The sequence below is a fragment of the Lycorma delicatula genome, chromosome 10 (assembly GCF_047948215.1).
Source record: "Lycorma delicatula isolate Av1 chromosome 10, ASM4794821v1, whole genome shotgun sequence".
Classification (NCBI taxonomy): Eukaryota; Metazoa; Arthropoda; class Insecta; order Hemiptera; family Fulgoridae; genus Lycorma; species Lycorma delicatula.
In genome coordinates, this window is record NC_134464.1 from 98,307,588 (window position 1) to 98,324,117 (window position 16,530).

A 16,530-nucleotide genomic window follows, 5' to 3' on the forward strand; every position below is an offset into this window, starting at 1 on the left:
TTTACACGCCACAAAAGGTGCTAATGTGGAACTTGTTTGAGAGGTGCTGGATTCAAATCCTGGTCAGGCATGACATTTTTCATATGCTACAAATTTCCATTCTCATAGGACAAAATGACCAAAGCAGCTGATGCCCGTCATCTCAAAAAGAAAAAAGATATTAAGTATTGTAAACAAAACTGTTTGTCTGTTAACAGATGCAAGTACATTTTTTTTTTAACCTAAATATGGTGAATAATTTATGATCATCACCTGCACATTTGAACAAAATAAAGTTTAATAAACCTAAACAGTCAATTTATAAAATTATGTGTTATGGTATAACTGTACACAGATGAGGGAACGGTACTGTTTCAGTTTAAATTGTTCTAAAGAGAGATAAGTTTTGAAAAGAATGGTACAGTCACTTTACTAATGTCTACAATTACATTACATCTTGTTATATACTGCTGACTAGCAAAATTTAGGAAAAACTAAACTATACATTAATAAGTCATACTTAAGTTTTTATTGGTTGAATTTATTAATAAGTTAACTTGTATAATATAAACAAAATAAGTTAACATAAAAAAAATATTCACTTTATATTAACTATAGAAGTACCGATTATATTTGTAATAAAACAATATTACAACAAATATAGTAATACCATTTTTATATTCAAAAAAAGAATAATTTATTAACACAAATAACTGACATGTTGTTTCTGAAAATTACAACAAATATTAAATTATTAAATTAGAAACAACTGAATAGTACTGAAATGACAATACAAAAATACTTCAACAGTTTATTTGTCAAGAGATTTTACATTAAAAATGTACTTAAGACTGATGAAATGTATATAATGTTAACAAAAATTTCATAACTACTTTAATAAAGAAAAAAAAATTTCATAGCTAGACCGATAATATTACATTTAAAAATTCTATTTAATCTGCAACATTTTTGACTGTTATGTCTATCCGTTTAGGAATGCACAGGCATGAATTTTGTAAAATATTTTTGAGATCTCAGTTAATATCTTAAAATCATTGTGTTTATGTATGTAGGAGTAATTATTTACAATCTACCTTAAGAAATTAACTTACATACATTTCCTATTACTTTAAAATTATTATTTTTTATTAAAATAATTTATAGTAAATAAGCAATAATAAAAAAAGCCAAGAATTATACAACAGTTTCAACAAATATTGCAATAAGCTTAGTGTACCTGGTTGTCAGTAAAGTTCATAACATGCTCTAGTAATGGTTGTTTCATATCTGGTGAGTACTCAAAGACATCTTGTAACTGAGCTGCTGGAAGCTGCAGCAATACCTGGAAACTCTGAGGCTTTGTTCGCTGACAACATTTAATAAACCCTTCCCATACCTTTTTTTGACGCCAAACCTTAAAAAAAGAAAAGTAGGAAGTAGCATTAAAAAAAGTATTGATAACCATTAAAATAATTTATTAAAGTAGAGAAATTAAATTAATAAACGACCATATCGATCATTCTGGAGTAATCATCACTAGTATTAATTATAGAGAATTAATTTTCTTTATCTTTCTTTCAAGAATAATCTTATGCAACAAGACTCAATCTTATGCTTGAATTTTCAAGTGAATCTCTCTGCCCACCCAAAAAACTAGCACAAAAGAGAAAAAAATAAGAAAGGGGGTTATTTACAAAAATGGTTGAACTTCTTATGAAAGGTCTCAAGTTTACGTTCACTGAAATAACCAACACTATCATGATAATATCGCTTTGTTATACACTTTTTTTACATGAAAGCTATTTTCACTATTAAATAATATTCATTAATTGACACACACACATATTTTTACTTTTTTCTCATCACGCAAAATGAAACCTCCATTTTTATTATTCTCTGACAGCAAGCAGGCGTATATTTTGTCTATATTATCTCACGTGGAGCAAATTGGGGTTCAAAAATATTAGGATGAGTATCAAAAGGTTATTATGACAAAAATTTGTTTAATAGATTATATACATAAATATAATAGAATATGCATTTGATTTAATATGAATTGGATTCGGGTAGACGATTTAAGCATTCATAAAGAAAGATGGAAAAAACAAGCAAACTACTCAACCATTAAGAGCATTTCTATTTAGAGTAACATTATTTTGCTATTAATTATTTTGTAAGTGGAAGTGCATCACAGAAAGTGAATTTTTCTAATCTTTTTCAAAACTTAATTTATTAAATATTCTTTTTCTGTGTTTGAAGCAAAGAACTGTGTTTTAGAGAAGTTTGAGAGTAGCAAATAGAATTCTGTTTCTTCGTATATTTATTTTTTTCAGATTCGGAGCAAACAACTGTTTTTTGAGGGATATTTTCTCACTGTAAAGTGTTTTTCAGGGATTTATATTACTAACTACATTTTTTTATCATTATTTGAAAATCTTTAAAAAACATTTTATAATAAACATACAAAGTAACTGCAATGTAGGTTGGGAACATAACCTAACTTAAATGCAAGCTACAAAGAATTTTCAGCTTTCATTTAAATAATGATAAATTATACTACAATTCTTAAATAATATTAAGTAACAAAATTATTACAGCTCATCTCACAGTGAAATAATAAATTAAAATAATGTGTTTCATGTTAAAAAGAAACATTTTTTATTTTACTGCATAAAATTAGAAAAAATAACTCAAAGTAGACTTTTTATTATAAAAATGAAGTTTTTTTTTAAAAAAAAAAATCTGTTTTATGAACACTATTATATAAATTAATTAGAAAAGCTTAAAGAAAACTAAATATAGTTCAATACAAATTAAGGTGAACAATGATTACATCACTTCCCCTTCCAACTGTTTAATTTACTTACGTAAGAATATACTTTACTGAAATTAATCATTTTATTAAAAAAATATTTCATATATAAATATAAACAAAATTTCAATTTGATAAACCATCAGAGAGTGTTTGAGGAAGACATTCTTATAAAAACTGCAACACATAGCAGTACTCATGTAAATTAACATGCAATTATCATTATTTTAGTATTTTCATTATTGAAAGATGAAATTATTTTAATCATGACTGAGGATACAGGATCCCTTGAAAATATCTTCATGAAAAATTACAAAAGGCCAAGGCTAGTTTAATTACGTTAAGATATGTCTTATCTCAATATTTTATACTAGTTGGTTTATTTAACAGAATTTAAATACATACATATAAAGGAAAAGCAATAAAAATTATATATTTATATTTAAAATTAGCATATTTAATACTATTATTCATAAACTTATAATTTTAATTATGGAAATATACTGATTATAATACATTCAAGATTTACTTTATGCATATTACTGGAAAAACAATGAGGTTCAAGAAGACCTGACAACTACACACATCCACGCTCTCTTGTATATGAAAGATGGCCAGCTAACTAATAAAGTGCCTATTAGTTTTATATTTGAAGCAATTGTAATAAACAAATTTTGAATATATATATAACAGGAAGATAAAGAGGATGGAATTTATCTGACAGGTAGATCAGCCTTTCATGCAATTTAATAAAAACTTGAATCTAAGAAAATCGCTTTTAAAAAACAAAAATAGTGGGCTAAGGAATATAACAATGGATTACATTATTAAGAATATATATACAAACCTGTTTTAAAATAAGCCTCTGTAATATATTAATGACGAAACCGATGAGACGAGGGTACAATGATAATGACTGTATAACAGTCCTCATCAATAAAGTAGGTAGTGGTGTAATCTCCATTAAGTTCTGCATTACTACAGCTAATACTTCTTGTGTGTATGCCTGTTTTTCATTGAAACATAATGACGTAGCTGTAACATTTAATATGCATAAATTATAACCAAAAATAACCATAATAGTTTAAGAAAAATAATTATGCAAGTCAATGTTACATGTACAAATATGAATTTCCTGCTCCCACCTCCACACACACACACACACACACACACACACACACACACACACACACACACACACACACACAAAACTGTGGCACACAGCTGGCACTAACTAAACTAATGTAATTTCATAACTGACAAAAAATAAATTTCACTTGTACTGTCGGCAGACTGGTGTAGCCATGAGGCTTAACACACCAGGTATTGAGTCAGCTGGGCAATCGAGTTTGAGACCCACCAAGACCGAGTTACTTTTTTACACCTTAAATATTATTTATTTATTAATTCTATCACTCATCTATGACTGATGTCACAACATAGCAGATGACTACAATAGCATTTTTTTGGGTGGGGGTGCAATTTTGCAAATGTTATTTTTTTAATTATTAACAAATGTGCCTAAGAAAAATATGGCCTTAATTAGGCAAAATCTCAAGATACTGAGGGTGACTTTGTTCTACAGCCTAACCCCTTTGACCGTTTAAATTAAATTAAAATTTAATGTCATCAATGTCCCCATATATAGAAGTAATCTGACCAAGTTTGGTCAAAACCAGTCTAGTTATTATGGAGATATAAGGTGATTTAGAGGCCAACACCAAACACACATATGTACAAACATTAACATTCAGAAAATTTCCTTCCATCTGGTTCCTTAGGTGCCAAAACATCAAGATCCGGTGAGAACCGCATATGCCCAAATTTGACCAGTCACAATACTTTTCCTTCTAAAGTTAGCTCTGCTATAGCGCTATCTAGAAGGGAACGTATTATTAGAATAATAAAATAATTATAAAATATAATTAAATATATTTAAAAAAATATTACAAATATACACACAAAAAAAAAATTAAATCAATGCCAGAAGATTAAGATCAACATGACCTTTTCAGATTATGGTTTATGTTTACTTTCCTATCAATTAACATGTTGAAGTGGTTGACATTATTAATTAATTAATTCACCTCAAACTTCATGCAATGCAGGTAACAACCAATCTTGAATAACACTGAAAAGCTAATGTATAGTAAAAGTTTTCAAAAAATAGAAACTATGAAACAACAATATTGCATACTGTTTTTTCAAGAACATCATGTTTCATATAAGTGTGTGTTAATCATTATGAACTACGTCACCTACCTGTTAAGAATTCTCTAACTTAAACCTTTCATGTTAAATACAAATCATTTTTTGTAAAATATGAAAATTTGTATTTCTTTTTTATTATGTATCTTTATAATAAATAATTTTGTTTAATTGTTTTAACTGTTTTTTTATACGAAAGTATTAACAATGTTAAAATTCAGATTTGAATCTGCGCATAGATATTCTAAATCTGAAAGGTATGTATTTTTCTATTAGTAGGTTTATGTAATTCTGGAATAAATACATTAAATGTTACACTTCTATAAGATTAATAATAAAAGAAAATTAGTTACTTGAAAATTTTTAACCAAGACTTGCACTTAAAATAAGTATAACTGACAGCAATAACTTTATTCAAAACAACTTCTGTTACAATTTCATTTTTTTGTATTGGGGATTTTTCAAGAACAATAAAACTTTTCTTTTTCAGACATGCTACTACCAATCTTTCCTCCTTACACAATACTTGTTATAAACATCTTCAGGAATGAGAAAAGCACATACTATATTAGTTATTAAAAATATACTTTTTGGTTACACAATCAACAGTTTTCTTGGCTAACTAAAAGCACTTTTGTTAAAAATGAAGCAAAAATCTTTAGCAAAAAATGGCTATAAAAGGAAGATTTCGAACAAGTATAACAGGTTGATTCTTTTCAAATCAAAAGATCTGTTTTAGGCAAGTACAGAGTGATTCAGGAGGAAAGAGAAATAATTTGAGAACTGATTCTAAAGCTTGAAATAAAGAAAAAAGTTCATACAAGCATGTCTAAAAACACATTGTTATTGAGTTACGTCTAGTGAAAAATTTCGCCCAGATTTTAGTTCCCCTGGTGAAATGAGGTCATACTGAAATTTTTGAGGCGTTATGTAAACGATAAACTGGATGGTTTCTTAAGTTTTTGATCTGAAAAATCATATAAAACAGATTCCAGAATTCTATTTCCTGTAGTTTCCATGTTATCCAACTAGAACCAGAAAAATTTGGTGACGAAAAACATGTTTTTTTATAGATTTGAAGTACAATAACTTTGTTAAATTACTAAAAAAACATAAAATATTACCAAAACTTAATTTTAGAAAATTTATGTAATAAAATCTATAAAAAAGTCAACAAAAAAAAAAAATCAACTTTTATTATTCAAAACAAAACTTAAGAAAAATGATATGAATTTATAAAAATTAAAAACAACTGTTTTTGGAAAAATAAATTTAGAACTTTGATAAATTACATTGCAACACTAACTATAACTTGAATTTAATTTGAATGCTGTACTGCTCATTGTGTCATAAAATTATGGTTACATGTTAATAATAAACATTAGACAGTTTAATTGTTTTTGACATAACTTTGATTGCATTTAATTATTTTTAAGACTCAACTTATGTTAAGTATTTGTCTTTGTTGGACTTAAAACTGTAACTACATTTTTTCAATTGAATCTGAATTTAATAAAGTGAAATTCCATTTTGAAAAATGCCGCGTCTCTTCACTCATGCAGAATATGCTGATGTGATTTTTGGGTACTGCTTTTCCGATGGAAGTGCTCCAGCTGCGGTGGTAGAATACCGACATAGGTGACCTGGACAAGTAGTTCCAAATCATAAAATATATTTAAAAATTTTTAATAATCTTTGTGAAAATGATACGCTTACCAGCACTCATGTTTCATCTGAACATCAACTGGTACATAGTGATGAAAGGGAAAATATTCTTCAGGTGGTACAGCTTAGTCCTGCAATGAGCATTCAAAGAATTTCTACACGACTCAACATTCCATAAATTAGACTATGAAGGACATTACATGCTCATGGACTGAACCATGTGATCATGCCAGATGATTACAGTTTTGTCAATAGGTTAGCAATAATTACCACTTGATTCAATTCATACTATTTTCAAACAAAACTATTTTTACCCATAACGGTATAAAGAACACAAGGAATCCGCATTGGTAATCTGAAGACCTACATGTAGTTGAATCAAATTTTTGCAATGATTTTCGGTGAATGTTTGGTGTGGCAAGATTGACAACCAATTAATAAGTCCTTTTATACTATAACAATGTATAACAGGGAGAAATTATTTTGAATTTTTAAAAATGAATTTTTTGGGGTGCTTAAAAATTTTTCATTGGCAAAATGAATTGAAATGTAACATTAACTTAATAGAGCACCAGCACATTTTAGAAATGACATAAGACAATTCTTTGTTGAAAAATTTACTGGTAAATGGATTAGATGTAAAGAGCTGATAAATTACATGCTCTTTTTCAAATTCTTTGAATGCTCATTGCAGGACTAAGCTGTACCATCTGAAGAATATTTTCCCTTTCATCACTATGTACCAGTTGATGTTCAGATAAAACATGAGTGCTGGTAAGTGTATCATTTTCAACAATTATTAAAAATTCTAAAAAATATTTTACGATATATGAGGCTGATAAATCTTATACCCTTAGGTATGGGGATGGATGAAATGCAAAGTATACAGATAAAAAGTAAATACATTTGATGAACTGATCACGCACATTCTCAATGCTGCTGCCCTCATCAAGAAACGTGAAAATATCATTATGTTAGCGACAGAAAATGTAAGTAGAGTTGAGAAGTTCATCTATATCAATTGTAGAATTTTCAAACATTTATTGTACATTAATATACAGAGGGAGTCAAAAGTATGGAAACCCCTAAACAATTTTAAAACCGTTCCAGATAATATACTGTAATATACTTTCAGGATAAGGTATCAATCAACTACTTTACCTTTTGACGAGAAATAGAATTTCAACCCCTCCTTGGGAGATGAACCAGTGGTTGTAACTCAAACATTTTAAAATTGTGAAAAAAAATAATTTATTTAATTGTATTATAATGAAATTAGTTTGATTACAGTATTAAATGCAAACCTCCACGAAAGAGTGGTACGTTTTAAAAAAATTAAGTTTTCTGCCATTTAGAGCAAAAAAAGAACAGTTTAACTATAAGGCACTACTGAACAAACCTTAGAAAGTGTAAACACATGATGCACAGTACTTCAGCTGAATCCTGTACTTTCATGGGATCCTGCATTCTCAGTCATGATTGAAACAATCCTCTCATCGCATAATAAAAATACTAAAAGTTTATTTAATAGAATTTAAATATAATTTAACAGTACAGAAAAATAATATGACTAAAAAGATTAATTTCATTAAAGTTGTAACCGCTATAAATTCTGACATATTTAAATTAAATTGGGTTGTTTAAATTTATGAATTTATTTGAAATTTATTTTATATTAAACTATTCTGTTATATAGATTTTTTAATATGTCAACATATGATATATTTGTTGAAACATAAAAGTTAAATTATTAGCAGCACGAGTCATTTGATATTTAATTCTTTCTTAAAATAGAATTTTAAGAAACATGATATCATGCTGGAAAAATGTACTAACGTTTTCTATACAAAGAGCGTAACGTTTCTGTGAATACACATACTCGCACGGACTTTCACAATTCGAAGAAAGAGTGGTGGAGTTAGACCTGTAACACCATCAAGAAGCATCAGTTTTGTGCAGGATCTAATCGTAGTAAGTTTTGTTAGTGAATATAAAAAGAAAAAACTGATATAAATCATGAACAATAAGGAACACAGGTATGAGAGCTTTAAATTAAAGGCCACTCCATAAGGAACATTCTTCGATAAATTAAAAGATTTTTTACTCATCAATTTAAAAAAATATATATATATATACACGATAACATAAATATTTATTATTAAAATTATAACGTTAAAATGGCAAGATTATGTGTAAAGTTATAAATAAATGATCTTGGATTGGCCAATTCGTTAATGTTATATATATTAGTAAGATATATATATATTAATCTTTGATATGTACAAGTAGTTATGCAATAGCAATTCTACATATGAACCTAAGTAGACAAGTTTTGGGATATGTTTATTATCACTTTCTTTGTTATTATATGTAATATGTATCATTCATCGCAATTAGTAAATTTTATTTTATATAATGAGTTTTTATAATTTTTTGTAATTTTTGTGAAAACAACAAATGCAGCATAGTTCTAATATATTATTTCGCAAATCCTGACATAGTAAGTACATTTCTGTAAATTTTTGTAAAAATATAAATTTTAAATTTTTTGTGTTATTAAATTTGATGTTTTTTTATTTTAAAAAGCTTATGTTATGGTACCTGATAACGAACCCGAAGCTAACAAAGTAATAGTAATCTTATACATACATAAAAATGAATGTTTGTTTGTTTGTCCTATATGTGTTCCTACCCCATACAGCCAATTGTGATGAAACTTTTGTAAGTTGTTGGGGGCACACTCATGAAGGTTTCTGAATTAGTTTGGACCTGCTAGGTTGCACAAGGGTAGAGATATTTCAAAAAATTGTACTTATAGTCTGATTTGGCTCCTATTCAGAATATCTATTAGTTACATGAAAAGAAATATTTTTACAAAAAATGAATCTGTTAGGTAGCACTGGGGTCGAGATATTTATAAAAACTGTATTTACAGACCGGTTTGGCTCATATTCAGAATATAAATTAGCTATATGAAAATAAATATTTTTTTCAAAAATTGGAGCTATTAGGTGGCACTGGGGTCGAGATAGTTCAGAAAATTATATTTATGGTCTCATTTGGCTCATATTCAGAATATATATATATTACTTACGTGAAAAGAAATATTTTTGCAAAATATGGACCCGCTAGGTGGCACCAGGGTTGAGGTATTTTGAAACATTGTATTTATGGTCTGATTTGGCTCATTTTCAGAATATATATTAGTTACATGAAAAGAAGTTACAAAAAAGGGAAAGAGGAGAAAAGGTGAAGAATGGAAGAGAGAAAGAAGGAAAGGTTAAAAATTTTGTAATGTTGAGTTTTTTAATGTTTTATCAAACTTTCATTTGTATTCGTTTAATCTATAAATATACTCAAATCTAACAATAGCGAAGCACTGCTGGGTCAGCTAGTTATATAATATATATTTTGTAATTTTTTCTGTAAAATAAATAATTTTTTTATTGCATTTAATAAATAACTAATAAGGTTTAAATGAAAATGTATATATATATAATATATATATATATATATTAATTTCAATAAAACTATCTATACTGAATTAATTTACAATTCCTGTGTTACAACTTCAACCAGTAGCTGTATTAATTTATTACTGTCACTATGTCTGTACCTCTGCCCTCATTACAAACTTGATTTCAAACAATGTTGTGTTTTAAGCAATCAACAATCAAGCTAGCCATTTGAATTCAATTTCTTCCTACATTCATGCTATTTCAAAAGCTAGAGCTTGAATAAATGGTCCTTAAATAGGGATCCCTTTTGATTGTACCCTTAACATTCCAAATATTAGTTAAGTTCACCATTAATCAATAAATTGTTTATTTTATCCCTCTCTTACATTTTCGCTTAATGTTTTATGTCTTAAACATTTATTCTCTCATCGTTTTCATATTCACAGATTATTATATCTTAATCTTTTTATTCATTGTATACTGGGAATTACTTAGTGATATTTTAAAAGTATTATTTATTGTAAATGTTATTAATTTTTCCCTTAAAAGTTTATACTTTTTTTACAGAGATTTTATCACAGTTGAAAAACCAAAGTAATAAAATTAAGTGAACAAAATTCAAAGAAAAATTTTAAATAAAACAAGAAAAAAATAGTATAAATACTGTAATGGCCAAAAGTGAAGTTTAGTTATAATTCTGTTATTTAATGTTGGTATTGCCATTTCAACATAACTGATTTAGTTTTTTTATTGTTATTATTATTTATCACATGAACTAACATTATTCTGGAATTCAATAACTCAGTAGAATTTTCTAAATAGAATATAAGAGATTAATGCACCTTTCATGACGGTTTTAAGTTCACATTTTGAAGGATCGATGGTATGTAAAGCTATTAACAGTTCCGCTGGTGTTATAGGAGATGAATGGTGAGAATCCGTATGTGTTCCTAGTAACCTATTGAATACCTAAAATCAATTTACAAACACATCTTACTAATCACCAAAATAATAACCATAAATGAAGTAATGTAATACCTTAAAATTAACTTAAATTATGAAGTACTACCTTAAAATTACCACCTGACTAACCGTCACTAAAATTAACATACGAGAGGTTCTCTCTAAAGTAAAGATCATTTCATTGTAAAAAAATTTATGCTGAAAAATTTAAAAACATTTTTTATTTCTCTTAAACTATACCTTATACTACTTCTCTATGCAATCACCACAAGAATTAAGACATTTATTGTAGCGATACACCAGCTTCAATATACCCTCATCGTATTCTTCTGCCATCAGTTCACTTAGCCACTGATTAACAGCATTTTTAAGTTCATTGTCACCTGTGAATTGCTTACCACTAAAAAATTCTTTCAATTTCCCAAACAAATGGAAATCAGAAGGAGCTAAGTCCAGACTACATAGTGGATGTTCTCAGTAAACCACGTGTTGGACCCACAACACGTGGACGTGCATTATCGTGCAGCAGAATGGCACCATTGGTCAGCCGCCCATGTCACTGATTTTCAATGGCAAGCGGTAACTTAAGAGTTTTGCGGTAGGCTTCTGCATTTATATTCGTTCTATATGGCATGAAATCAATCGGCAGTATGTCAAACTGATCCCAAAAGACTGTGGCCGTCAGTTTGCGTCTAAATGGCTGTGGCTTGATCCTTGTTTAAGAAAATCACGTATAATAACATTTTATATTTTACAGCCGATATTGTGAAAAAAGTAAAATAAAAGTAGATATTTTTTTCTAAATATTATTTTCATTACCGTATACGCGTATTTTATTTCTCATATATTAAGTCATTAAATCAGGTAACCGACAAAAAACACGTTCTGTTTTTAACTTTATAGTTCATTCTGAAACTTAGTGATTTCGATAAATTTACTAATAACAAATTTCTCAAATTTCATTGAAATAATCGATAAAAATATCATTCAGATGCGGTCCAGAAGTTCCAACAGAATTAGTACCTTCTTACATACGCATACAGAGCGAGGAACTTAAACCGAAGCGCTATAAAATAAACGGTTGCGATATATAAATTTTATAAATTAAAAAATAAATTCTGTATTTTTTTTATTTTGTTATGAAATAGTCATCAACAGCTACAGACGTTAGCCCGGAGGATATTAGTAGTGTATGAAAAGAAGCCGTGCCTGACCGAGATTTGAACCCGGGACCGCGCACGAAATGCCGAGACGCTACGTACTTTGCTACTGAGGTCAGCAAATTTCATATTTATATCGGTCAAAATTTATATATTAATCATATTTTTACAAAAGATGTTATAACTGATCCGCTGTGCAGATCAGTTACAACTACAGCGCTTTTGCGCTCAAATGTTCATATTGAGAATCAAAATATTTTTGTCCGCGCCGTCTATTTCTTGTCGAAGTTCGTCATTGCTTCATCGATACTATGGAAATTTAATTCGTAAACTTTTATTCTTCAAATATCCTTTGTTGGTCTGGTTGGTGATTGATGATGACGCCATTAACTTGACTGCTGCTTTCTGTCTGGCGTGTAATACGAAATCCATGTTTCATCGCCGGTAACAATTGAATTAAGGAACTCATCAACTCTTTCTGTGTGCCACATCAAAAATTTCAAAGCAGATCTCATTCTGATTTTTCTGCGACATTCCGTTAAGATATGCGGCACCGGACACGCACAAACCTTTCTAAAGCCTAAATGGTCATGAACAACACGACCGATAACAGCTCTTCAAACATCAGGGAAAGAAGGACCAGGTTGGAAATCGTTGAGCGACAATCTTTTCTGATTTCATCATAGATGTGTTTCAACAAGTCCTCGGTGTATCGATGGCCTCCCCGAATGTTCTTCATCATGCACATTAATTCTGTTATTTCTAAACCTTTCACACCATTTTCAGACGTTTCTTTCATTTTTTATATTATCACCATACACAGCAGCCAACTGCCTATGAATTTCAGCCGGCTTAATACTTTGATGGTTTAAAAAACATGACTCCACATATTTCACTGTCGGCGGCAATATCGATTTTCCTATTCATTTTATAATGTAATAACTCACACGTAACTCCAGATACTACAACGTGACAACTTACAGACAACAATATAGTATGTACATTACTAGTGTGGCTATGAATGACACAGGTTTGCCGACTTTAAGAAGAGAAATTTCCCAGTGGTCTTTACTTTAGAGATATCCCTCATATAAGGTGAAATATTAACTCTTAGAATGCTGCTGACAACTGTGTTGCTGCTTGTAGTTATGAACACCAAACAACTGGCCACTGTCACCTCATAATAAATTTGTTTCACCATTATTACTATTCACTCAATGACTTCAAATGAATAAATCGTATATAAATTTAATTTGAAATTAATAAGTTGAATTATGGTTGATCTACGTTTTTGAACACAGTAGAACTTAGTTGTAATTTTTTTTAATATTTATGTACTTAAGATAGTAAAATTTCAAATTTTTTCAACATTTTAGATATCTTTAAATTCAAATTGATCAGCATCCAAGAACAACACATCATAAAATTCCACTTTAGAATAACAGAATATTCATATAATTTTATAAAGAGAATTCTTTTCAGATTTTTATTAAATATACGAGGTCAGTTCAAAAAATAACCAAACTTTATTTTTTTAATCTTTATTATTAATTTTACAGATTGTTGGTCCTTGTCCCCTTCAAAGTGCTTCTATTCACACTTTTCCCAGAGGTATTTCCATTCACAAAGCAGTTCTGGAGAGATTCATTTGAAATGACCTTCAAGATCCATGATGAATTTGCTTTAATGTCATCAACAGTCTCGAAACAGCATCCTTACATCACCGATTTTAACTTTGGAAATAAGAAAAATTAGCTAGGAGTCAGATCTAGTGAATAGGGAGGCTGAGGGAGGACAGTCGTCTGATTTTTAGCACAAAACTGACGAATTGACAAACCTGAGTGTGAGCACATTGTCGTGGTGAAGGAACCGTGAGTTGTCTCACCCCAACTCTGGTCTCTTTTTGTGGATTTTTCACATAATCTTTATAAAACACCTTGATAGGATGTTCACCGTTTCACCTTGACATAAGAATTCAAAATGCACAATTCCATCAAAATCCAAAAAACAGAGAGCATCACTTTGACACTGGATCAAGACTGAAGTACTTTCTCGGGGCATGGAGATCCTTTGCCGATCCATTGTGATGACTGAACATTTGACTTGACATTGTAGCCATAAACCCAGTTTTTGTATCCCGTTATGATCCTTTTCATGAATGTTCCATCATCACTGGCTTGTTCAAGAAGTTGCTAATAAACTCCACTCAATGTTCTTCCTGCCGTTTGGTCATCAAACAAGGAACAGACTTTGCTGCAACTTGATGAATATTCAATTTTTCAATCAAAATGTCATGGCATGATCCAACTGACATGCTAACCTCTGATCAGTCGATCAGGGATTTACACACTCCACATCATTGATTTTCTGAACGTGGGTGTTACCAGTTGAAGTCAAAGGCCTTCCTGGTCGAGGATCATCTTCAATTGACTAATGACTACTTTTAAATCGTGAAAACCATCTGTAACATTGTGTACGACCCACAGCATCACCTCTGTAAGCTTGTTTCAAAAGTTCAACGTTTCTGTGAAAGTTTTCACCAGTTTCACACAAATTTTTACATTGTATTGTTGCTTCTGAAAATCACACATTCAAAAATGTGCGATTTTTATAATCTCTACTAACACTTAAACATGTTGCAGAGCACAATGCTGCCAACTACACATCATTAAATATCTCCACTGGGATGCAATTAAAATTATTCGGGTTTTTTTTGAACAGACCTTGTACACTGATTAAACAAGAGAGGTATAAAATAAGACATTCAGTTTTTTAAATAAAACTTTGAATTCAACTAGCATGAAATTACTTAATATACTATTAAATAGGCACCAATTAGGTTAACAATAAATAAGGTAGTAAGTAAAAAAAATGAAAATATTCTTTTTTATAAAGAAGAAAGTATTCTATCTTTAAGTAAAAATGTCATGAAAGTAAAATGTAATAAATTAACAACTACTCAGAAATAAACATTTTAAAAAGAAAAGTAACTAATTATTATCCTATATCTCTAGATCATTGATCTTTTCAGTATTTTATATAGCCCAATTTCATTTTATTAATGACTGGCTGTGTTTAACCACTTTTCAGAGTGACGACCCTACACATTATATCTTCAAATGAAAAAAAATGTATCACCCAGTCAACGGTATATCAAATTATACCACAAAATGTATAATTTTAGTTCAAAGCATGCCAGATCAACTACATGAACAATATGTTAAAATATTAAAAAGATTTAAACCATGCAAAATTTTTAGAAGTGTAAGAAGAACAAACCTCTTTTACAACAACTGGATTCAGTTTCATCAGTTTAGGGAGTGCTGCAATAATCTCCTTCTTTGTCAAACCATTAAGTACTGGTATCAAGAAACGTACATCAGAAACACGAGTATGATACAGCTCACGTACTCTAGCAACAAGTTCTGCACTTGGAGGAACTATAAAAAAAAGCTACATTTTAATATTTCCTTTCCATTAGATTTAAACACAACAAATATATTTTATTACACTTTAGTTAATTTGTAAAGAAATTTTAATTTTATAGGTTAAATTAAAAAAAAAAAATGCAGTAACAAATGTAAAAATTTAGTTCACAACTCAAAACAAAATTGTTTTTCAATTACTTATTTATAGAATTTAGAGTAGAATTTCTGCTTAATTATGTCTAACTAAATATGTCAAAGTAAATCATATATACATATATCTTTTACTTTATTAAAAATTTCATACTTCTTATTTTGGAAATTAAACAAAACTGTACAAGAACCCTTTTTTTAAGAAACGATTGTATAAAAATATTATTTCTTGTATTAACATATAATAAAAATATCATACTGTATGATGAAAAAATATGGATTTTTTTAATAAAATATTACAATTTAATCAGTCTTACAATAACTAAATTAATACACCTATCTGTGAGGTACTTAAAAACCAAATTAAAAAATGTAATGAGAAAACAGAAAAAAAATTACATTTATTTTCATTTCCTTTTGATTTTAGATGGTAAGTTATATGCCAAAAATTCCTCACAGATTGCTAGTATGAGAAATGATAAATAATCAACTCTGAATTGGGTCAATTCACAATTTATTCAGACATTTCCTTTTTTCCTTAAAAAATTCTGACTACATATTATTGAAATCGGTTAATGTTTTTACTGCTGTTCATAGAACATAAAAAATTCAGTGTCACTAAGAACATTGCATAAAACAAAATGTCAGTTGACCAATGTGGTAGACGTTTGCAAAAAATAAACTAGAAAAGTTCCATTACATAAATA

The 16,530-nt window shown here is 28.9% G+C and overlaps 1 protein-coding gene across 2 annotated transcripts in view; it reads right to left on the bottom strand.

The window, feature by feature from the left end:
- Window positions 1-16,530, bottom strand: part of Sym (symplekin scaffold protein) — a 63,864-nt gene that overhangs the window by 12,252 nt on the left and 35,082 nt on the right. For both annotated transcript variants that reach the window (XM_075376989.1, XM_075376988.1), the window contains exons 16-19: window positions 15,525-15,685; window positions 10,965-11,091; window positions 3,639-3,826; window positions 1,217-1,393 (exon numbers count right to left, since the gene is read on the bottom strand). In XM_075376989.1, coding sequence (XP_075233104.1) covers window positions 1,217-1,393; window positions 3,639-3,826; window positions 10,965-11,091; window positions 15,525-15,685 — 653 coding nt within the window. The remainder of the gene's footprint in view (window positions 1-1,216; window positions 1,394-3,638; window positions 3,827-10,964; window positions 11,092-15,524; window positions 15,686-16,530) is intronic.